This window comes from Lissotriton vulgaris, chromosome 7 (assembly GCF_964263255.1).
Source record: "Lissotriton vulgaris chromosome 7, aLisVul1.2, whole genome shotgun sequence".
Lineage (NCBI taxonomy): Eukaryota > Metazoa > Chordata > Amphibia > Caudata > Salamandridae > Lissotriton > Lissotriton vulgaris.
In genome coordinates this window covers 390,399,015-390,425,100 of record NC_141695.1, presented here as the reverse complement: position 1 = coordinate 390,425,100, position 26,086 = coordinate 390,399,015, and the positions used below count along the sequence as shown (strand labels likewise).

The window sequence follows — 26,086 nt, the reverse complement described above, 5'->3', positions numbered from 1 at the left end:
GTCCATGACCATCTCTAGTATTCTTTATGAGTTGACTTTAACAGCAGGGTATACTTGGTCCTTGTCTCCTTCACCACTTGCAATGCCCACAAAGTGCAGCAGCTCGGGTGGGCAGCTTAGATGCTGTGATTGTATTATATCAGCATTGAGATCTTGCCACTAACTACCTTATTGCTGCTGACTACAAATAACTTCCCTTGGCCTGGTCCTCTGGCTCTTCTGTGGACCTGTCTTTCATTTCTGTCACAGGAAGTCAAAAGTCACCCTCCTGTCCAGATTTAGTAATCTTCATGTCACTGCTTCCATCCCCAGGTAAAAGAATATAACAGCCACTGGTGACTCCTTTTCTGCACAAGCAACCACAATTGAAATAGCCAAATACTTGTGAAAAAAGCCAAATCAGCCCATCTTTCTTTTCATAGGTTCTTGAAGATGCTCTTATTTCGAACATAAGGTGCTGTATTATTTGGCCATTTTGTCATGGCCAAGACACCATTATTGGGTGAAGTGTGCTACTGCAGCCATTAATAACATGAGGTGACACGACATAACATGGAATAAATGGCACTGGCAAAACAAGAAGGTTGTTGCTCGCGTTAATCAGCTCAAAACTGTTCTAGTGTACTTTGTTTGATCTTGTCGGTATTTTTGATGTAGTGCTCATATGCTGCCATGTGACTGCTTCAGAGCACCCTAAGACACCGTGGCTATACAGAAATGACAAAAGCAAGTGGTATCCAGACAGTAACCGAGAAAAGAGATTCAATTGGGTGGGCAGCAAGTCTCTTCCTGGTGGCCCCTGAACACCCAAGGTGACATCTGAAAGACCTTTCTTGGGGTACTTTAGAATTATTCATTGAATACCAGGTTCTAAAAGTGATCAAACTGCATGGGATTAGATTGAGCTTCGTTCACACGGTGATCTGGGTACAGACTCCCTGGTTAGAAGTGAGATCCGAGCACAAGCAGCCTTTGAGGGGGGCACTGGCCAAATATGGAGACGTGTCCATGCGGTGACGAGCAGAACTGTACGGGGCTAGAAGCATTAGCTACTGATTCCCCTCTCCCCTGGTGCTGCAGTTGCCACCTCCTGCTAAAAGTGGGCCTTGAGGTGAACCCTAAAGTATATAAGTTATATATCAACTTACTGAGAGATCTCATTTCATCTAGGCGGAGTCTAGGCTGGGAGAGAGAGAGAGGTGAGTGAGGGAGTGAATGCGATGCCTGTGGCTGTGTGGGGAGGGATCACTTCACAAAAGCTACAAATCCTTTTTCATTCATTATTGCATTCATACTTTACTGACCAACAGTGGTAAAGATGGCTTGTTTATGCACGGATTGGTGCAGACCGGTCATTAAGGGATGAGAAGCATTGGGTTATGGGCAAAAACCATGCAGTGCCTTTTGTAAATGTAAGATGAGATGGAAGTTTACAAGATATCTGCTATTAATGACATTTAATGAACGAACATGGTCCTCATTCTCTATTGTTATTGTTATTCAGCATTTATATAGCGCGCAGTCTGTTGCTAGCCTGGCACCGCAGTGCTATAGGGAAGGCTCGGGGCAGGAAAAGGAAGCTCTTTCCCTCCCTGTAACAAGACATGATGCATAAAGAAGTACATTCCTGCGGCGCCCGTGGAGAAGATAAGGTTCAATATTGTAAAAAGAGGTGGTCCTACAATGGAGCTTACAATTTGAATGACTAAATTGGTCTCTTAATTCAGCCCCAATTTCATGCTACTGTGTCTGACCCAAAGGGTCATGGGTGAGGGTCAGCGCGCAATGTGTCATGAATGGGACTAGCACAATACAAGGCCGGACAGTTCAGACGAGCTCTAGAGATGTTATCCTTCGATGTAATCCTAATTATAGGACTGTACCGGGAATGGCGAGGACTTTTTCTGAAGGGTGAGGAGGTTTCTTTCGTGAAATTTGTTGCTCAGTTAAAGCACACAGATTTCCACCGTTTAAGGCTTCATTAACCCTCACCAGGTGCGGCGACGCCCCATCCCATTGGCACTGGTTGGTTTTCATTTTGAGGTTTTGGTGGGGTTGTGGTAGAGTCCAGTAGTAGATAGAGAGTGCCTACAGAAGTAGGGGCCCAGAGGAGGCTTTCAGCTCGGGACTCACAGCTCGGGACTCATAGCTCAGTGTACAGCTCAGGACTCACATGACAGGGTACAGCTCAGGACACACAGCTTGGGCCTTACAGCTCAGGGTGCAGCTCAGAACACACAGCTCGGGACTCATAGCTCAGGACACACAGCATGGGACTCATAAGAGAGGGTACAGCTTGGGCCTTACAGCTCAGGGTGCAGCTCAGAACACACAGCTCGGGACTCATAGCTCAGGACACACAGCATGGGACTCATAAGAGAGGGTACAGCTCTGACACACAGCTTGGGCCTCACAGCTCAGGGTACAGCTCAGGACACACAGCTCGGGACTCACAGTTCAGGACACACAGCTTGGGCCTCACAGCTCAGGGTACAGCTCAGGACACGCAGCTCGGGACTCATAGCTCAGGACACACAGCTCGGGGCTCACAGCTCAGGGTACAGCTCAGGAAACACAGTCGGTGTACAAGCTTTTATGCACGAGGTGCACCCCAAAATCAAGGCAGGACGTGTCAGAAAAACATTCCAACCCAATCGGCCGCCCTTAACGAGTTAGGAAAATTCTGAATGGATTACTTTGGCATGCGTTCTGTATGTGATTTATAGTTTGTTTGTGGTAAAAACGTAATGAGATCAGATAATGTGTAAGCTTTAATTTAGGCTTTATAAACACTTTTAAGGAATACAACTAATTGAAGTGCAATGTTTTGTGTGTGCAGTAAATACGTACTTGACAAGTTTTTCCAAGCTACCTTATGTCACACATATGAGAGAACAATTAATATTGACCCGAGCAGGGAGATGAGAACTCTTCTTTTCCTCCAGGAGAATTCATACAGTCAATTTCCGATGTTGTTTTCCAGGGAGGTAAGCATTCACACCGGAAAAAGGCATATTTATGCCATAATTTGCCTAGAATATCACATTTCTTAACTTTAAATATCGATTTAAAACTATATTTTAAACAAAAATACATATGTATTCGAAATCCCCATTTTATTTTCCAATGTCCTTGATGGGAAACATCATTTACCACGAAGGCATTACCACTACTCACGTTTACCACGTGACACTTACCACGCAGGGTGCCTTCCACGCAGGGTTCCTTCCACGACGTCTTTACCACGGGCTAGGGGGGAGACGTGGTATTCCTTGAAGTCGATCAGCGTGGGCATGAGGGGGCAGAGGGAGGGGGGGGGCTCGGAGGGGAGCTTGGGGGGGCTGGGGGGGGTCTCCCCCCCCAAAAAAAAACAAGCAGATTAGTTTAACAAAAAAAACGGGAAAAAAATTAAAGGAAAGAGCCTCCCCCAAAGACGTGCCGTATACGTCAAAAAAAGTCCTTTTTTTATTTCGGTGTACGTGTTTTGACGTTTGTTTCAAAGGAGGATGGAAGTAAGGGCTCGAGGAGAAAGACGTGCAGGTAAGACGTTTCTACTCGTAGACAAATGCAACGTTGTAAATACCAGCGTGGTAAAGCCACTTGCGAGGTAAAATTCGCGTGGTAAAGCCATGCGTGGTAACTGAAGTCGTGGTATAATCATATAACCTCAAAGACGGTGTTTGTGTTTTTTAAAATTAAAGACTACACCTATGTTGTGCTCTAAAATTATTTTGATCACATTGCAATCCCACTTTTTGGATTTTTGACTTATACATTCATTGTGTTCACCACAACTTATAAATGTTTGCAATTTGCTACTCCTAATTATTTCGTTTCTTTTATAATATAGTTCACAATTTATGTTACAGTTCTCAATCTCAGTCTTTGGTTAGCTAATATCTTTCAGTTTGCTTACTATTTAAACGTTTTTACTACAAATTATTTTATTAAGGCAAACGAGTGGCAGGTAACAAAAGACTGGAATCAAAAGGTGAGATTCGAAGGGAGATACGAAAATGCAAGAATAACAAGTGAAATTGATACTTTGCTTACAAAAGCAGAGCTGCACTTAGAATATACAGGAGCACATAATAATTGTATAGTCTACAAATGAACACTCTTAATAATTGTATAGTCTACAAATGAACACTCTTAATAATTGTATAGTCTACAAATGAACACTCTTAAAACCATACGATATATGCAGACCTTCCTTACAGTCAGTGATCATATTGTGCATTTTCATAAACTCTGAAATAAGCTCCTAGTCATCTCTTTAGATTTATTAATTTCACTACATCATATTGTGCACCACCAAAAATAGACATTGTAATTCTTTAGGCCAATTACAAATAACGTATGTAACAACCTTAGTATATTGGGTGTAAATGTGCTAATAGAAATGCTAATCTAAAAACATAATGAACCTTTTGGAAGTGGTAAAACACGTTTTGTAATTCCTGTAAACTAGTTGATTCTTCCAAGGATATACAGGAAATATTTCTGACATCCAAAATAAGAACCTTCCTCCTAATCAAGAGAACAAGCAGCATTCACTGTTTTCCCCCACACAAGATATACATTTTGGCAAAGACCTTGCATAAAAAGCCGCACAAGAGGGTCGAAGCACATAGACTAATCATAACAATGAGGGCATATACCTGTCCTTTGCCAATCCACCAGTTTCCTGTGAAATCTTCACTTCATAAAAATGTCGACTGGACAAATATGACCGACTGTTTTTGTGCAGAAATACATTGTAGATAATATGAACTTCTATGTTGTGAAGGCACCATTCTCCCCACACATGCCACTTAATTATTTATTGGTGAAAAAAATGCAAAGCAACTTAACAACTGATAGTAAATAACTGAAGGTTGATATTGGAATATATGAGATGTAAATGTGACATACAAATTCATTTGCTGCATTTGGACATACAGGGACCTATTCACAAAGAAATTTTACATGTGAATAAATCTACAAATGTAAATTTACTGTTACGTATTGGAGTAAATTTACTATTTTTTGATACTGACCATTTCTAAGTGTAAACTTACTACAACGTGTAGACTAATATGAACCCCTGAAGCCAGGTGGTGGAGCAACATTAACAAATGTTAAGTTACTACTAGTGACTTTTCACATGTAGGTGGAGGTTTTTGCCATCAGGGCGGTTATCTCTCCATGGTAAAATACAGCGGACATTTAATGAGTTATTACACTATAAAAATAAAATTAGTAAAATTCTATTCATGTTAATTATTAACATAAATTAATTTTATATATTTATTTTGAATATCGAGCAAATGCAAAAGCTACAGCACTATTACCTTATTTCTGAATTAAATAATCAATTTAAATAAATGAAATTAAGTTCAGATACAATTATTTTAAAGGTTTAAAAACATTATCACTTAAAGTATAATGATTATATTTATTTATTATGCATTAAAAATTCTAAAAGCTGTGTATAAAATCCATCTATTTAAATTAACTATTAAAAATAGTAACATTTATTTTTACATTAAAAAGGGGTTAAACAGTTTAAAATAATATAATATTCACCTTTTTTATATACTTTTTTAACATTAAATTACATTTATATATATTTTTTTAAAATGGAGAAAAAAAAATAATTTGAACATTGGGCCATATGCATCAACACATTTTCCCATAGACACAGAATGGGCAAAACCCTTTGATACATCTGGCCCATTGGTCCCTATGAGGCTCTATTTTATGACCCTACCTCCATTATTTTCTTTGAAAGTGTGTTGCAGTACCAGGCGTTCTCCAGGCTTGAGTATTTGCACATTTACCACTGTTTGTTTTGGGTCCTTTTTAGCTATAGTAACTTTAGTAGTGTAGCTAGTGAATATGGGCTTACTCTTTTGTGGGTGGGTGGGTGCATGTCCCTTCCTAAGCACTTCCTCAGTCCTCTGTAATCCCTTTTGAGTCCTTCCTGAACCCCTCCCATTCTATAGCAAGTATTCCCTATTTTCCAGCCACTGCCCTGTCTCTCTCAAATGTACTACTAAAATGTAAATGTATGTTTGTGGAGATCTCTGCAGTCGGGGTGGACATCTCCACCTATAAGATAGGAGAGGCGGTGGTGAGACCTCCCTATGCAGTTAGTGATGTGCATTTTGTAATACATGAGTAGTACATGAGTAGTACTATTATAGTGCTATAAAACATACTTCAAAATAGAGTTTGTGAATAGGCCCATAGTGCGTATTTCAGTTGTTTTGAAACAATTCAAACATTTATCTAATCCTCAACTTGGAGATGCTACAAGATAATCAGGTCTGGAGCCAACGATATTCTCCAAAGAATGTCTAACAAATCTCCACTGCTCTATCTCAACACTGTGTCTTTTTTAGGTAAACAACAAAGCATGTTTACAGCCCATGCATGAAAAATATGGTGTACCCAGGAGGCTCCAGGAGATTAGAACTCACCAAGCTCTTTCGAACCTTGGCTGTCGCTGGCCAACTCTCCAAGTTTCACGAGGGCATCAAAGTAACCTTTCGCTGCCACTGTGACTCCTAGAAGAGAAGATCTTGTTTGTTAGGTTGGAACAGCTTCCAGGTAACATCTCAAAACATGCTACACAACCAAGCTTCATTTCAAGAAGAACCTCGATGTTTGATTGCCATTAACTATGTGATCTTAGGTGATCAGAAAAAACAATGTCTACTGGAAAATATGCCTTTATTCTCCTTCCTTGACTTCAGAACATCTATTAGTGTTTATCTACAGTTCGTGTCTGTACATCCTATTTTTTTTAAGCTGGAGCAGTGCAATTTTGACAGAGTTCTGATGATTTAGAATATGCAAAGTTGATATCAGTTCTCTAACACTAAAAATTAATCTTAAGGTTACCAGGTGCCTTGAAATCATCAGGGCACCATACCGTGTCCCAGCCTTCTTTTAATAACCTACTACACTGTAGACTGTCATTAACTGGTTCAATTTAGGTGAACTAAGCCTACAACACTCAGAACCTGTAAAACTCCGTAATCCATACATTACTATACCCCACCCGCCCCTCCCCCTCACCACGTCACCGCCCTGCAGGTACTCCCTCTGCCGGCCGTGGCTGTATGTATCTCAAAGGTACATATGTGTGCAGTTATGTATAGAAAATCTATACTTACCTGTCAATATTTGGCTTTTCATATTTTATCCACAACATTCTGTGGCATCAATATTCTGTTTTCAATTTTCAGGGTGCACACCGTTTATATCACCTCTGTAAAAACAACCTCTTTCTATTCCCCCTCTGTCTGTCTCTCATGAATTACCTCACATTCTACCACTCTCATTTCTAAACTCTACATCTTTATACTTCTGTAGCACCTCTCTCTATTTCAACTCTCTTTACATCGCCCCTCTTTCTCCATCTCTCTAGCTCTCTCTCTCTCTCTCCTCTATTTCCACCTCATTTCTCTGTCTGTCTTATCTCTCTTAACCTCACCGCTCATTCTCACTGGCTAAACTCTCACTTTACCTCACTATACTTTCGCTACCTTATTTATTCACTTCCACTTTTTTGCCTCCGTCCTATCTACCTCACCTCTCTCACGACCTAACTCTGCAGCGTATTCTCTTTTTGTCATTACACCCTCTCTCTCAGTTCTCTCACAGGTCCAGAGCTAGAGGTCTAGCCAAACTAATGTACATATAAGAAAATCAGAGGAGGTACAAGGCAGAGAAAACGGAATGGTGAAAATCCTTAGAGGAGTTGTTTAATTTTAACCTGCTTCAGTGTTGATGCTAATCATGATTGGTGATTTGTTTGTGATCACACATTTCCAACAGTTAAAACTCCAATTTCAAGTGCTATGGGCATATAGCTTTCTAAAATATTTTACACAAGTCCACTAAAAATCCACAAACCCAACCTTCCCATGTTTTTCCGACCTTGTGAGTAACAAGACAGTTAGAAACTAAATTCTACATAAAACATTGATACAAGGCAAAGAAAAACTTGATCCTTGCCCAAAAAGAATAGGCTTAATCAATGCTTGGTGAAGCTCCATTCTGTACTGTTGGCTGTTGAACGCATGGCAGCTTGAGCTTTTGGTTATTTTTGTGTTCACCCTATTTCAGAAAGATTAACATATGGTTCAGGTTTGTTTGGCAACCTGAGGACCTGAGTTAGCTGAAAATGGGTTATAAATGTAAAGTTGTTCTGGACAGGAAGCCCAAAATATGTCTTGCCCTTGGTCCCAACTCCTTAAGATGGCATAGGACTCACATCATTTGCTAAGAAAAACAAGCATAGATTGATTACCTGAGAGGGCTTTCTGGTAGTGCTTCCCCATGGCCACAAAATTCCGCAGACTTGGGTTGAACTGATCTAGGATGACCTGTAGCAGGGACAGAGGGTGTGAGGAGGGAAGATAAAAAGGAATAGAATGGATTAACTTTAAGACCAATGGTTTATGAGGTTAGTCAAATGAGGACATTCGTGATATGTACATTAACAGTTCAGTTCCACCAAAGTAAATATTCATTCCCTCCGACAGTTTATGGATTAGTTGTTCCTCAAGAAAGAATACATCATCCTTCATCTATGACCTCCTTCACATGAGTGGTTACAGTGCCATATATGACGACTTATCAAGGCAAAAATACCCAGCTGGACGACCACTTCGAGCCCTCTTCTTTCATATCGGAGGTGTGGCCAAGTGGATTGCTTGTTCTACTGGGAACAAGGTGATCTAAAGTCTAATTTCCCCTTTACCATTCGAGATAATTGTGTGATATTGAGCAAATTGTGCTGTCTGCTTTCATCTCACGTACATGATCAATGAAACATTTCGAGTTCAAAAAAAGACCAACTCATATCCAAAATTAAGTGCAATACTTAGATTGGAGATTGATATAGAACAGTGCCCACTGTTAAGCACACACATAATCAGTGGAAAAGAGAGTAAACTAGCTTAGTATCCTGTACCAACTGATGTGACCCTAGTATGTAACCGATTCTGCCATGTTAGTTTAGATATTGTGAAATTCTCATCCTGACGTGTCCCATATCAGTGCCCCATTGTGGTAACTTACTGTTTAGGTCTCATCTGGCGTTAGCAGCGCACATGCGCTGCTCTCGCCATGACGACGGCCTTTTGCAATTGATACGGATTCCAAAGCGTGCACGCGGGGAGACAGAAGATGTGCATGCGGGGATTGGATGCTTTACTAGTGGTGTGATACACTGGGGACTTTTTTTTCGCCGCCAGTAAAGGCAGTCCCCGCGTGCGCATCTTCTGTCCGTCCCATGAGGGCTGTGCTTGTCATCTCACTGTTGAAGTTTCTTTTTATCTATGCCTTACCTTTTGTCACTTTTTCCATATTTTCTACTCATTCCACCCTTTTCTGCCTTTCAATTGCTTTTGTCAAAGTCTGATAATGAACAATAAGCCCCAAAAATTAGTGCAGGTGCAAACATCTAACACTGATTCCGACCGTCAGCCCTTCAAGAAGGCAGTGCCACTTATTGACAGCCGGGCCTGTGAAAAAAATAAAATGTGCTTTTCCTGAGTTTGCGTGTGTACCTGCCAGACCCTTTGGCAAGAGCCACACATCTTCTTGAAGCTTTTCACTTGTTTGCCTGCATTTATGTACCTGGAGGCATTTTATTATGTCTGCCGTGGTGCCGTTTTTCCTCTGCTCAGATTGGAAAAAGTATGGTGGGGCCTGCGAGGCTCGAACTCTGTTCCTGCGAAGGTCACTGCGGTTCCCTTATCTGTAACTAGGAAATAAAATGTTCCCCGGATGGAGATGCTGCTCGGATGGCTAAGTAAACAGAGCTTCGCAAACATCGGGCAAGTCACACTAGTGAGCGGGTGAAGTGTTGCTGGTGCTATCCAAGGAAGAGGTCATGTGCGCCCCCTTGGGGCCATCCATGGTAGGACTTGGAAGCACGTGCACATCTGACAGGAGAAGCTGCCACTCATGACACAATGCCATGAACAGGAGCCGTTCTGCAGTGCACGTCATGGTCGTGCGGCCAGTCCTCCAGCTGCTGTGTATCAACCCTGCTCCATAGCCCTACGTCCGGGTCTCCAGTCTTTGTCTCTGCCAATGACCAGAACGTGTTCTTCATTTGCTGCCCGCTATGTAGTTTAGCACAACAACAAGCTGATGGATGGAGTGAAGAACTAATGGCAGCCAGGGGCTGTTGCTAAGGCCACATTCTAGTCCACCGTTTTTCGCCCACTGGGCAACTCTGGACAGCGGCCTGCCTTATGCAAATCAGTACTCACTCTGCCATTCCTAGGGATAGTACAGACCTGAACAGCCAGGTGAGCCTGGTCCCCTCCAGAAGGGAGCACAAGCCTCCCCCGCCTGGGTTCAGCTGATTTGGGTCTCATCAGTGGCACAGAACCCTAGGCAGAGCTTCCATAGTTAGGGCAGGCCATTGCTCTGCGGATGGCATCACAACCCTGTGCACAGAGGGAGCAGCAGCTTCCCAGATGTTTGCTCACTGAGACTTTCCCCAGTAGCTCTTGCTACCCTCATATTAGTCATTCCTCTTGCTGTCCTCGTGGCCATGTCACATTTCCCACCCGGTTTATTGCCATGTGCATTGTATAGACCTGGAGAATACATGTATCGTGCCCCTGATGAAGCCCAAAGCCCTCCGATTGACATTTGTGCGTTAGGCACCACTTTCCGCGTATGGGGTTGATATGGTTACAGTTAGGCGTATATGTGTGGTGATGAATGAGGTTTTAGAGATGTGCTCCAAATATGTGGGAAACGGGTAGCTGTGGTTAAAGCATGAGATGTTACAGAGAAGTATTTGAATAGTTGCAGTCGCACATTCACATACCTACTTAAATGGTAAGAGCCGTGTTTTCGACGTGTGCTGGAATTTGAGGTGGTTGTCAATATCCCCCAGTCACCGACTCTGTGACCACAAATACTTTTCTTTGCCTTTTCTCTTCCATCTTCTAGACCAAAGTCCCCTCTTATGTGAATCGCACATCATTTTTTCCATATTGCACCATTGGTTCGATACCAACCATGTGACCTTTCTTTTTATGAGGTGCACATGGGCCCCACCTTCCAGCTGCCCTATGGTATCACTTGTGTGTTGAAGACCACTAGTCCTTGTGATATCCTATGGGTCACTTCCTTTTGCTCAGTATGAACTCTGGGTACTACAACACACTCCCTCATGGCTCAGATGGTTTAGCTGCCTAGCTCCCACCTCAGAGCTGTTCAGCCTGTTCTCAAGTCCTTTATGGACGCCCCTCAGACCTTAATTGGTGTCACTTAGGTTGACTTCATTATTTCCAGGTGCTTGAATTATAGATCTTTTCATTCGCTGGTAAAGTGTAATGTCTGCCTTCGTCATTACAGAGAAAATAGACAGATTTGTAACTATGATTTTGAGACAGAGTAGATAATCCCAGCTTATCCGCGTCATCCTGAACGCTGTGTGATTTGACTGGTTCCGCAGCTCTGCAGAGAGGGCATTCTAGAAGAGTCTTGCTGCGTGTTTGGGTATAGTTCTTCTAGTCAGGTGAACGAACCTTGCTAGTGATGGAAACTACTAGGGTTCTTGTTTTGGAGAACCACGTAGGCTGACCGTAATAATGCTTAGTAATGTCTCTAGAATGACATGCTCGATAAAAACGTATTGAACTAGGCATAATGCTTGTGCATCCTATGCTCTTGCACTGATAGTGAGTGTAAGGGATTCACAACCGGGTTGATGTTATCTACCCCCAGTCAATTCCAGTAGTATGTGGGCAGCTGACTTCTGAGTAAGTTGTAGCCTTTTTTTGGGCACTAGATAAAATGCCACCAGGACTCGAAATTTCCAAGTTCAAGAACTTCTCTACTATGAAGCACTTGAGCAATGTCCCAAAAACCTGAAGTATTCTACCAACACAAAATGCTTGTTCGTGTCCCTACAAGAGTTCAAGGCAAGTTGAACGTATTATAAGCTAACTGCTAGTCTGTATTACATTTAACATGCTTGACCTGAACAGCTCTATTAGTATAAAGCGTGATTGCAGAAACTTAAAAACGACTGCTCATCTTCGGTATACTCTGTGTATTTTCTTGGTTTCCATTCCTGTACAATGATCCAGCACCATGACGAAGGTGAACACCGTAGATACAAGCATTGACGTAGCCAATAGGTCTTGCCTTTGGTACCTTATAAATGTTTAGTTATCCAGCAAAATATCCTTGGTGCACCAACATCAAGTGTTGCATAGCTAAACACTTATAAGGCCCCAAAGGCGAGACCAATTGGCTATGCCAATGCTTGTTTTCTTTAAGGCTCCAAAACCACCTATTCTCATCCTAGTTCTTCTTTGCCTCCCACTGTCTATTTCTCGGTATCTACAGGAAGTGCTGTCGGTCAGGAGGTAGTTACACCTGGGAGGAGAGTGGGGAGGTTTAAAAAACACAGATGGGGGGGGGGGAGGTGAATAGCCTATTTCTTGGATGAAAGTTCACTTAATCTTTTAATACGGACAAGAAATCTGTGGGGTAACAATATTTGAGGGGGCCCCCTGCAAAGTACACACAGGGGACCCCAAACGCTCTGGACCCAGTCCGAAGCTCTTAGGTTAGGGGCCTGCCAGTGCCGGATGGGGCCTCCAGAGCTCGGGCCCCCCACACGGCAGGGGCTGCGGGGGCTTTCCACTGCAAGAAATACACAGGAGGTTGCACTCACAACGGAGGCCTTATCGCTATATTGTTAATTTGCTAATACAAGTGGACTTCTTCAGGACTGATGACTGTCTGCATATATAATGAAAGGCGAGATTTAGGAAGATGTGAAGCAGTACAATGTAGCAAGACAACTTGATGTGCTGCATCACAGTACACATAGAAAGATGAAAAACTAGGAGAAATAAAGTAAGTTTTCATTTTAGCGCATCCCCTGGGAAGGCGTACGCTTTTGCCGTATTCCCAGGTTTTTACTAAAACTGGGAATGTGCCAAAATCCATGGGTGGACAACCCATAGAATGCCTTCTCAGGGCGCTGCATTGCATTACTCCAGATTTACTATGCCACGTAGAGCTGCCCTTGTGTCACTTTTTGTGACGCAGGGCAACATAATCCTTTCGCAAATCTGGCGCAAAGTCAATATGTCATAAATCGTGGGGTCTATCTGTGCCTAGGTAGATGGCTTTATGTGTTCATGTGTGAGGGTGTAGACTTTCATAGGGCTACTTACATCAGTTAGTGACCTACCCAGTATTCTAGCAGCCCCAATGGGCTGATCTCGAAGGCAACTCATTATAGAGGTTAAAATGGATTCTAATTTTATCGCAAACACATTCAACGTTGGCAATCAAATGCATGCGACAATCTGAGAGGGGAGGGTATAGAACAATTAAATAAAAACAGCCAAAAAACTGCATGACGGAAAGACTGTATTTTACGCCACCTCAGTGTCTCGAATCCCACTCCTTCCGTCTACTAACTATAGGTCCTCATATCACAGGTCTCTCCTATTAGGTCGCCATTAATCTGTGCAGGCGTCGTGGAAGATGGTCGTGTTCCTCTGTGTCTGTGCACTGCGGTGATTTTAGAAAAAAGGTAATTTACACAGTGCCTCCCACCACAGAATTGGAGGTAATGCCTGATTCTTTTAAATGTTGACCAAACAAAAACTTAAAACAAGTATGCCTGGCTCGAAGTGGCAAACCGTGAACGATCACTTGGCCTTGTAATAGGGGTCCGTACAGGGCTGTGTGCTCCTACGCCTTTGCCAGTAGCCCAACCTATTTAACCAAATTTAGATTAGGACTGGAATGCTGGGCTACGTTTCGTTGGGAACATATGATATTCCTTTCGTTTTCCTTTGAAAAAACCTTAAGGCCAAGCCTGGAGTACTTTACTCCCAGAAAAAGGTCCAAATTTACTGGTTCATATGTGTAAATTAGTGCTGTAGCACTAATTTCCCCATTTTATGTATAGCATATTCGTAGGGACCTATATATCAACTTGTGATCCCCTGGTGATGCAGCATCCCAGTATTATTGGTGCCGCCAGTATTGGTAATACCAGATGCATTATTACAGCATGCAGTATTACCAAGGGACCAAGACCATTCATAATGAGGGCATTTTGCTCATTCCCTTGAACACCGAAAAAATGGTCAGCAGGCGTGACTTGCACCTTGGCTTACTTAGGATTTACTCTTGAAATTCAAGAAGTAAGCCACTTGTCCTGGATGAATTACTTGTGTCTACGGTTTTGTCTTAAATGTTCTTTTCAGCACTCATTGATCTTTTGTATATACTTGTTGACAATCATTGGTCCTTTTTAGCATCACAGAAAGGAAAGGACCTCCTAAAGTTTGGAACAAGAAAGTAACAGTTTCTGAAAAGCGACCAAAGCTGGGAGAGAGGTCACCTGTGTGACGTCTGCTCATTCACTCAATCCTGAAGGTCATGTAATGTCACAAGCTTGGCTGGATCTCAATGTATCTTTGGTTAAGCAGAAAGAAACGCTCTTGAGCATATTTTCAAACTTTTTCTAAAACGGGATTTAAAAGTTTAAACGTTGTCTTTAAAAGGAAATCCACATTCATAAAATGTAGCTTTGTTTTAAAAGGAAATCCAGATTCATAAAATATAGCTTTGTTTGAAAAGGAATCCAAATTCATAAAATGTAGATTTGTCTTTAAAAGGAAATTCAGATTCATAAAATGTAGCTTTGTTTTAAAAGGAAATCCAGATTCATAGAATGTAGATTTGTTATTAAAGGAAATCCAGATTCATACAATGTAGATTTGTTATAAAAGGAAATTCCGATTCATACAATGTAGATTCGTAAAAAGGAAAGTGATTAGGTAGAAAGTAATCTGCCTCATTCGTGGACTTTTTCCTGTTTGAGTAAATGAAGAAAACGGGCCAAAACAGGAGAAACGGGATTATGAAATTTGGTGACCTGGCAAAAATGTTATGAACTCCCATAGTTGGAACTTTAGGAATTCACATGTCATGCAGATAATTATTTTCCCACTTTTATAGCACTCACAAATATGTACGGAAATTAGTATTTGCAGGGTCCGAACAAGCCTATTTTTGCACAGCTAGAGACAGGTTTGTGCAGTGAGATTTTATCTCAGGAGCCAGAACCTATTCTGCGCATTTGTATTAATAGATAAATATTCAGCACGACTGATGGTGCACAAATATTTTTTCTTAAATTAAAGTTATCACGAAGAAGAGGAAGTGGTTTTTCCACAGGAAAAATATTTCCCACGTGGAAAAATAAAGGGGAAACATAATGTAAATACATTGATATACCAACCCTAAACAGATGCATTTTCCGTGGTGGAATATCCACTTTGGATAACATTGATGTTTCTCAGGTTTACTGCTAGAAATGTACAACATGTCTTAAGGAGTACTTGCACTGAAATGGAGAAGTGACTAATTTACAACACTAAAGTACACAAAAGTATGATACCCTTTTTGGGTTTTTTCACCGCAGCAGGCTTTTTAAAATGTTTCAGTTAAGAGTTTGCATTGTATCTATTCTAGTACTCCGTAGACACTGATATACATGCTTTGAGAATGCAAACAGGCCGGGGTTTAATCTGTTACCTAGACATGAATACATTCTATTTTAATACCTCTGCACCTAAAACCGAGAGCTATTCCCTTTGCCAATGATTGGTTTGTTTTCTAGAACTACTTCTAACTTCCTTCTGCCTCACCGCCCTTTGCACAGTTTTGTAAGAGAAAAGCTATTTTGAGCTCCGAGTAAAGTAGGCCTTTTTTTGTGTGATTTCAACACTGCCAACAGAAAATAATATCACCACATTCTATAGACAATAGTCAAACTAAAGACAGAAATTATCTGTCTGCTAAAATGTCTGTGATACACTCTTTTGAAGGGATAGGAAACTAAGGGATTTTCCATACTTATCCGAAATCCATGATAAATACATCCAGAATCAAATTTCATGAATCAGAATTGGGATTGATCAAATATGAAGAATAACAGGTCTTTGCGGGAAAATTGTTATGAATAACTAGTGTTGTATATGTGATTTGAATGTAAATATAGTACAACCCGTCTTCTCCTAGACTTTTTTAGAAGAGAGGAAAAGAAAACCTTCATGCTATTTTTAGAAAATATCGAGTTACAAATGGATTTGAAGCACTAGTCACTTTTCTAAAATGAAATACTTAAGACATTGGCATAGCTTTGGAAAGATATATTAAGCTAATTCAGAAAATAACTTTTATTTCTTAATGTCTGTGTTTGTCTAGTTAACCCCATTTGAACACGTATTGAGTGCTGCATGTATTTGGCTTATTGTAATATCTGTCTCTATGGTAATATAATATCAAAAAACTGTTTTTATATTCTGTGTAATATTTTTTGTTTTACATTTCTAAAAGATTATATCTTGGAAATAAAAATGTAATATTATTTTTAAAAAATCAACAATGTCAAGGTTTGGATTTTTTCACTTTTGAAGTATTCTTTTTCACTTTTGAAGTATTCTTTTTCTAGAAGATATGACTTACGTGGTGCATCATGTTTCATTATTCTAATCAAACTACTACTCAGAGACAAAGACTGCCTCACTTAATAGTCCTGATGAGCAGCTTGGTAAAGGTTATCACAGACAAGGTCATGTCTACTGATTCACATGTTTTCAGACCATCATCATACAACCCTTTATTTGGTCACTGACCGGATATCTCTTTTAAGCTGTGACTCAGAAATGTTTTAACAAGACACATGTGTTTTTACTGAATCACTAAATACACTTAATGATGTAAAGTGGAAAACTGCCTCCTATTGGTTCTCCAAAGGAAGATTTTAAAAATATTCAGACATTTGGAACATTGATTCTATTGTTGGTTGTTGCGGCGAGATGCACAATATCTTCCCAATTAAAATCTGTGACCTTCATAGTTTTTCAGAGGCCAAATTAGGCAGATTCAAATCTACATATTAGCTGCTGATAAACTGCTAACATTGTAATGCTCAAAAGAGTTGGGATTTCATTTCACCTATGTTACCAAATAAGAGATGGCATATCGATTGCAATCTATAAAACCTCCCAAGTATATAAGATATTATACCATAATCTTCAATTTAATCATCAGTTCATGTGAAGAATGTCCTGTTGGGAGGATAAAATACACAGCTGTATTGGAATCAAATAAAGTAATTATCCGTTTTTCCTATCCCGACTACCAAGGCAGATGTTGCAACTTTCTAGAACTGTGAATAACAAATGCAAGTTTTTGCAACATTGGATCATGGAATTGAAAGCTGGGGTGTTATGACTATATCTAAAGTTGCAATTGCTGATAGCAAGTTTATAGGAATAGATTTGGATAGGAAATGAACTACAACCCCATTGAGACACAGATTTGTATTTAGCTTTGCAATTGAGTAGGTAGAATGCCTCAGCCTAAAATTGCATGATTCTCACATCTTAAATCTTATTGGACTAGCCCATCTGAGCTACCAAAGATATTGGCTACCAAGCTGTCTCCAGTATATTGGATCTGGGCAATAGATAGAAGGTTATCTTACAATAAATGCTTACATTTAAAAAAACTGGTGTGAAGCACAGGCTGTTCACTTCCTTAATATGAAGTTGTCAACTTTTCTTACGGGTAACGTTCAGGATGAGATAGGTCACCACTTCCTGTTCCATTGTCCACTGTATGGATGACTGACAAAACAACAGCTATCATCCTTGAGTTCTAATGATGAGGTCTGGAAAATTATTGACACATAAGCAATTTTTTTAATCTTTGGATGTATGTCAGTGGGGAGAGCAGTATCCACGTCCATTGGAATCTTGTAATGGTCATTTTAAAACCAATTTATTTTCCTTCTATTTGATATCTTGCAGCAGAAAGTGATGGCTATCTCAGTATTAATCATGGTTTCATCTTATTATGTCTGGCTTTTCAGACCACAGCTGGCAAGCAAACCAATTGAAAACAATATATATATAGGGTGCTTTGGGTCAGGCCCTTTCTGCGATTGGTTTTCTTAGATGAGCCTCTGTAAGCCATTGGCTGGAAACTTTGTAAATCTCATCTTGGCTCATCCCAGTTCAGTATTCATCTCTTGCCTATTGGGGTTTAGCATTCCCCATCCACCCCAGTCCGTGCACTGAACTACGAGTGACTACTTTTTAACCCCTTCGCTGCTGATGACGAGCTCAGCTCGTCATCAGCTACGGCGCTCGTATGCTGATGACGAGCTGAGCTTGTCATGTAAAGTGGGTTTTTTAAGTCTTCAGCGCACCGCGGTAAATCGTACCGCAGTTAAGGTGTTAAGTATAGCCCTCTTTCCTCTGCTCTTGCTGGCTGCCTCTCGAGTATCTCGTACTAATGTGCTAATACTGGAGATGTTAGCACTGGGAGGAGATGTGGTCGAGTGGCTAGAGCTGCAGACTTTGGAACTTGGGTACCTAGGTACTAACCCTTGCTTCAGTGCTTGAGTTAACATCATTTGTTTCTGGAAAAATCACTTCATCCCTATGTGTCTAACAATGTGATCTGTAATGTGTGAAATGTATTTCCTTAGTCCTCACTAGATGTATTTGGTCTTGTCGATTTTCTACCGGCCCCCTACATAATGCTGTGCACTCTGTTGCTTCTAAGCTTTATTAGTACTGGATAGATACCAATACATAACACGTTAAACCCCAACTAGTTTGGTTTCACCAGTGCTTGTTTTACTTACACTTATAATTGCATTTATATAGCGCTTACTACACCTGACGAGGCGTTGAAGTGCTTTTTTGGCGAGTAGTGCGCTACTTTGGAACCCATGAAGGACGCAGCCACATCACCGGACACCTGAAAGACCTGCACTGGCTCCCCGTCAGCAAGAGAATCACGTTCCGACTCCTCACGCACGCACACAAAGCTCTCCACAACCAAGGACCCAGATACCTCAACGACCGCCTAACCTTCTACACCCCCACCCGCCAACTACGATCAACCAGCCACGGCCTCGCCGTCGTTCCCCGCATCCGAAGAGCCTCAACAGGAGGAAGATTCTTCTCCTACCTGGCTTCCAAGACATGGAACTCCCTCCCCATCCACCTCCGCCTGACCCAAGACCACCTCTCCTTCATGAGGCAACTCAAGACCTGGCTGTTCGAACAGCAGAGGACCCCCCCCCAAGCGCCTTGAGACCCTCCAGGCGAGTAGCGCGCTATACAAATGATTGATTGATTGATTGAGTATAGTGAAATATGGAAGTTATTTGAGTGGTAGATATGTTAGTCAGTTATTTGGATTGAGAAGGATAGGAGAGTGAAAATGTTTGGATGTATATAGTGCTTGCTACCCTTGATGAGGTGCTGAAGTGCCTTTTTGGTGGGTAGCATGCTACTCCGGAACCCATAAATGATTAGTGGTGAATTAGTATAGAGAAATATTAAGTAATTTGAGTGATGGTTATGTTAGTCTGTTATTTGGATTGACAAGGATAGTGGAGGGATGGAAAAGGTTTGCATTTATTCAGCGCTTGCTACTGCTGATGAGGTGCTGAAGCGCTTTTTGGCGAGTAGCACACTGCTCCGGAACCCAAACAGGATTAGTGGGTACAAAATGAAGATTCATCAGTTCAAATTTGAATAAAATGGTGTTGTTAATATTTTCCTGCATATGATTCATTGAGTGACAGATGTTGCTATTAGCCAACTCATTGTTACATATTGTATGGACCTTAGAAGCATAAATGACAAGGTGAGCCTTTTTTGATACTCAAATCAGTAGCTTTTGGGAGTCACATCGATCTCAGCACCAAATGCCTACGTCACTGGTCTACATTACTGCCTACATGAAAATCAAGCGATTGTGTGCAATGACCCGTACTGTAATTCGTACCGAAATGTACGATCCTGAAATAAGATGTTTCCTTATTTTTAAATCAGTGGGATTGCCAATTCAAGTTGTGGGATTAATCCCCATAATGCCTAAAAACACACTTTGTGAGTTATGTAACAGCTCGGTATAGTGCATTAATAATGCATTATTTATTTGTCCTGCAATTGTTCAGGCTAGGATATGATATTTGAGACTGGCGTTCATCCTTTGTCGCATTAATTCTTTAAAGGCTGCGACTGAGTTTCTTTTGACCCGGATACTGATAGTGTTAGTATGTACATTTTTTAAATCATTTTTATTAATATGAATACTGTGGAAAACCAAATATGTTTGTTTAATGTGTAAAATGGACTTTGTATAGCTCTGTGCACCTGTATATCAATAAATAATAATGGTTAATTAAGCCAACACCTGATAGCCGATCAAATATTCAACTAATGGCAACTCTATAATATTTGGTTGCTTCTAAATTGTATTTACAATTCCGCCTTAATGCCAGTCCGTATTTACTGTAAGCACCATCTATGGGCTATTGGAAATACAGAACGCTTAGAGTAACATGGTACATAGTTGTGATTAACTGAATTGGTTTGATCGCATTCACGAGTATACTTACATTTTTCTTGAGCATTTGAGTAACCCTGGAGTGAGATAGGATTTGGCATTAGACTTACTCCTGCTACAGGCAAATTGCCTTTGTGATTAAGGCAATCCTGCATAACATGTGTATAATAAAATGTTATGTTACCTTGATATGATTTTGTAAACAGCAACTGTCACCCACAGGTGTTCTGGTGCTGAATAGTGTTGGGTGGAATTCACAGAGGTTTTGTCCGCAGAATTCTGTGGAGTTACATAAACACTCTGCGAGATTCCGCAAAATTCCGCGAGCCACAGAATTCCTGCCCATTGCGCTGCTTGCGCTGATTTTTAGCGGTGGGAACTTGCACACGGACGGCACCACGTTCTGCGCCAGAACGTGCAGGTTCTTTCCGCAGCTCGAGTAGATTTTCTACTTGAGCGGCAGATTTCTCAACGTGATCCGTAGTGACCTACTGCAACTACCCACTTTGAGAAATCATGCCGGGACTCGTCCAAGTGCTCAATGATTCTCACTCGCCAACTTAACATTGCCAAGAAGTGTGGAGAGGGGAAAACTCCACAAACTCTGCCAGCAGAGCGGAGTTTACCATCCACCACTAGTGCTGAACAGAACAGAAACCATATTGATTAGAAGCTGGAATTCAAAACAAATATGTCTTCAGTTGCTTTCTAAAAGGTAAATGGTTGCGGCAACACTGAAAATTTATTGAAAGATTGTTCTGGAGTTTAGGGACCGTCTCAAAGAAACTGCCCAGATGGGCATCATGAACTCTGGGAAACTAAATGTTGTACCTAAGCAAAGGACAGTTAACATATCTGTAACCCATACTAAGATCTGATAAGTCCAGCTTATCTAGCCTCATTACTAGGAGAGCATATAGTGGAAGTGGTTAAATCTGGAGGTAGCTATGCCATGTTTCATCCTATCTATCCCATCCTAGACAGGCCCATGGAAACTCCTCTAAAACAAATGGTTTGCCTTTCTAACCAATAGGGGGAATGGATCCTTTTAACAGTAACTCAGGCATGTGCGCAAATAGTCTTGCCTTACTAGAACACCAACTTGTGGTCATCCGTAATAACTGAGTCAAACGGCGACTATTGTAATTTTTTTGTTAGTACAATGCAGTATAGATATTGACTCTATATGTAGCGATGGCTCAAATACAAGTGAGAGGGCCTATCACCAAAACACCAACACACTTCAGGTGCTGCCAGTGAGAGGTCAGATTAAGGTCAAACCTCTTACTTTTACACATAAAACAATTTATGTAAATACCAAGAGCTACATTAATGACACCCTAACACAATCTGTTACACCTTACTTGTTCAGATCATCTATCAAAATGTTCCCAGTGTATCCATGGGGAAGGATATTATTTTCTTACCCAGTATTCAAGAATTCTAAGAAATAGAATAGGTATTGCAAGAACAGTGCTAGACTGCTGCAGATCTAATCTAACAGAATGCAAAATGACAAATTTGGAAAACCTTTCTATACCCATGTCAAAGTCCTCTGCGGAGTACCTCAGGGATCCTTTCTCGCCGCCTTGTTCTTCTATCTTTATGTGGTGTCACTAGGTGATGGGCTAACAAAACATGGAATCTATTTTCTTCAATATGATAATGATACTCAACTTTATATTACAAATGAATCCTGCTACAGCCTTAACATCCTTACCTCCTTTCTTGCAATATACAGAACTGCATATTACATAAAAACTAAATTAAAACCCTCAAAGACTGAATTTCTCCTTCTCTCCTCAAACAAAGAATAGGAACTTCCAACTAAATGGTCAAACCAATAGAAAGACATAGGCCTCAGAGCGGTCCTCCTGTCGGCAGCCCATATGGTCATCAAATCACCTCTCCTCACTAGGGTGGCTTCCCATGGACCAGCACTCTGCTTTTAAGATTGAATGCCCCAAATACAGGCAATTCATTTGAACAAACCTGAATATGTATCTATAAAAAAAAATCACCTTTCTGGTTAAAAAAAAGAACTGGGAGAAGCCAAGCTCTCATCAAGTTGAACATCCCCACTCCCCTCCCCCCCCCCCTGGATTGAAAAAGTCTTCCACTGTGAAAAATCATACTCTACACCAACATACATCTGAAAGGCCACACCAAATCATTCTTTCAAAGCAGTGGCGTAACACAGGCCCCCGCAGCCCCTGCACTGCGGGATGGCCCCCAAACTCCAGGGTTCTGCACAGCACAGTACCCTGACCTGAGAGCTCCTGATTAAGACCTGACGGGGGGCCCTCCCTGTACCTTGCAGGGTGGGGGCTCAAATTTCATTACACCACTGTTTTAAAGGGACTTCCAACAGTATTTCCTAAAAGACCTTTTGCAATCTACTTATTGTAAATTGTCTTCTGAAACCCTGCTTTTAGATTGAATGCCCCAAATACAGGCAATTCATTTGAACAAACCTGAATACGTATCACAAAAAAATGACCTCTCTGGTTAAAAAAAATAACTGGGAGAAGCCAAGCTCTCATCAAGGTGAACATCCCCACTCCCCTCCCCCCCTGGATTGAAAAAGTCTTCCACTGTGAAAAATCATACTCTACACCAACATACATCTGAAAGGCCACACCAAATCATTCTTTCAAAGCAGTGGCGTAACACAGGCCCCTGCACTGCGGGATGGCCCCCAACCTCCAGGGTGCTGCACAGCACAGTACCCTGACCTGAGAGCTCCTGATTAAGACCTGACGGGGACCCTCCATGTACCTTGCAGGGGGGGGGCTCAAATTTCATTACACCACTGTTTTAAAGGGACTTCCAACAGTATTTCCTAAAAGACCTTTTGCAATCTACTTATTGTAAATTGTCTTCTGAAACCCTGCCCCACAAAGATAACACCTGTTCTTTGAAGCCCTAGATTTCATGTTTTCTGGCATGTTCTTTGTTATTCTATGTCTTGTCACTGTAAAGCACTCTGCAACTCTGTGTCCAGATTCTTGAGATGCTCTATCAACAACTTGAATAAATATACATATATTAAGCAGTGGCTGGCTTCACTTTGTAGTTATAGTTAGGTAAGTATTTCCATAGGAAGAGTGTTTTTGTTTTGCTTATAACTTTAACGCCATATGATGAATCTTCAGAAAACTTTACAAAAAATCTTCATCCACCTCAGCTCCTTACTGGAAAGCTTCAGGGGGCCAAGAAAGGGGCAGAGTTCCAAAACATGTTTTGCTTCTGTAAGAATTTTGGAAATCTATACGGAAAAAAATGGGTGGACAGAATTACACCAGATTTTGTAGAGAGCTAGAACCTTACTAAATAATACAGGGTTTTTGTGATTTGGTGTAAAATTTGTTTTGCCATTTTTGAATTTAAGCTCCAGAAGCTTTATAATATAGTGATATCTGGATGGATGGTCCTGCAGGGGTTCTGCAATACTCCCATGGTACTGCAAATTCTAAAAATAAAGTATTCTGATTAGCCGGGAGGGTAGCAAGCAGGCTGTCACCAACATCATCAGTGATGCTATCATTTATGTAATTTAGCATGTCATGGGTGATGTATTATGTGAGGTGATAAGCAATGCATGGCAGAGGCACAAGTTATAGTTAGCTCAAAAAAATATGACTGGTGAACTTAAGTATTGTTTTCTTTTGTTTAACGATAGTTTTAATATCATTACAAGGCCTAACTATAATGTAGATGTATATGCAGTTGCCAGTAGGTAGTTATAGTTAGGACCATGTTTCCATAGGAAAAGCGTTTTTTTGACTTGCCTATATCACTGGCACCGTTTGAGGCCCACGTGGCCGTCCCCTGCAACCTCAATGACCAACACTTCCCCATGGCACTTGAAAATATGTATGCACCTCCCCAGGGCAAAGTCAGTAAAAGAATGCAGGGGACCTGAGTGTCCCCCTCCCTGCAGCCCTGAAAACCACCACCCCCAGGGCAATTTATTGGAAAATAAGGGGGGCTGTGTGGCCCCCCGCAGCTCCAGGGATGGTTACCATCCCAGGGCTAAACATAGGTGGTCTGTTGCGGACACCCAGCCTCAGGGACCAGTGCCTCACCTGGGCTAAATACTGCAATGGAGGGGGGTTGTGCAGCCCCCTCATGGAGCCATGGATGGCCCTGGGGACTTCCACCCACTAGGGCCTGCTACCTCCAGCGGTGCCCACCCTCGAAGAAAGCTGTTTGCTTTGGCTTGGAGGGAGCTGAAAGCAAAAGCAAGCATTACTCCGCTTTCTGCAAGCATGAGCTGTCAAACAGCTCCTGCTTGCAGAAAGCAGAGTTTTCATCTATTTCTTTACATGCAAATATGTGTGCAGTGAAATAGATCAAAATATTGCTCCCACAAGCATGCAGCTGCTATTTAACACACTTATCAGCTTGCAGCAGTATTGCCAGCTCCCACAGGAGGCAGGGAGCAGACTGGGGCTCTTGGGGCATTGAGGATGCCCCCTACGGTCTCTTTGCATCCTTGGTGTCCTGGGAGCACACAGGCGAAAAAAGCTGGGCCCCAGGGGATGGTGTCCCAGGTGGGAAAATCTGACCAGTGAGTAGGGCTGCGTGGCTCCCCACCCCTCCCCATTGAGTTATGGCCTGCCTCCAGAGACTGGGGTCCCCGGGGCCTATATGTAGCCAGGGAGGGGGGCTGCACTGCCACTCTCCCACTTGATGAATGTATTTGGCAACAGGGAGGGGGTGGTCCTTGGCGCCCACAGGGTCCATGCAGCCCCCTCAAAATTGTGTTTAATAAAAGCCCCAGGTAGGTGGTGGTCGCCGGGGGGGGGGGGTGGGTCAAACGGCCTCCCTGCATTCACATAAATATATGCCGTGGGGGGGTGGTATTCTCCGGAGCATACAAATGCCCATTGTGGGGGGCCCCATTTGGCCCCCTCCTTTAATTAGAAAATAAATGGGCCTTACCCTGAGACCTAGCCCATCTGGGGGCTTTTTCCTAAACAAGCACGGGAGCCCGCCCTTGTTTTTTACTTCTTCATTTTTGCCATGATACTCATGCATCCATTCACAGACCCACTGAAACACTCATGTACTCACTCACTGACCCACTCAGAGACTCACAGATCCACTCAGAGACTTACGCACCCACCGCCAGACCCACACACACACATTGAGACACTCACACACCCACTGAGACACTCATGCACTAAGTCACACACTCTGAACGGTTACAGGTTACTCATCCATAGAGCCACTCACACTTCTACTCACTCATACAGCCACTCACATACCTACTAACTCACTCATACAGCCATGTATGCACCTACCCACTCACCACTCGAGCCACTCACACATCGAGTCATACAGACACTTAATTACCCACTCATACACCCTTACAGCCACTCACAAACCCACTCAATCACCCACACAGAAACTCACACAGTCACTCATTCACTCATACAGGTACTCAGACACCCACATACTCATCCATACAGCCCATCACACTGCCATTCACTCACCAATACAGATACTCACACACCCACTCACTTACCCATACAGCAACTGACACAGCCACCCACCTATACAACTACCCATACACCCACTCACACACCCACAAAACCTATTAACACATCCATGCAACCACTCACACGTCCACTCACTC

At 41.9% G+C, this 26,086-nt stretch overlaps 1 protein-coding gene across 2 annotated transcripts in view; it reads right to left on the bottom strand.

The window, feature by feature from the left end:
* The window catches only part of LOC147701721 (BAR/IMD domain-containing adapter protein 2-like), a 389,617-nt gene that overhangs the window by 346,483 nt on the left and 17,048 nt on the right, over nucleotides 1–26,086 (bottom strand). For both annotated transcript variants that reach the window (XM_086930340.1, XM_086930341.1), the window contains exons 2-3: nucleotides 8,303–8,378; nucleotides 6,465–6,551 (exon numbers count right to left, since the gene is read on the bottom strand). In XM_086930340.1, the coding sequence (XP_086786466.1) occupies nucleotides 6,465–6,551; nucleotides 8,303–8,378 (163 nt within the window). The remainder of the gene's footprint in view (nucleotides 1–6,464; nucleotides 6,552–8,302; nucleotides 8,379–26,086) is intronic.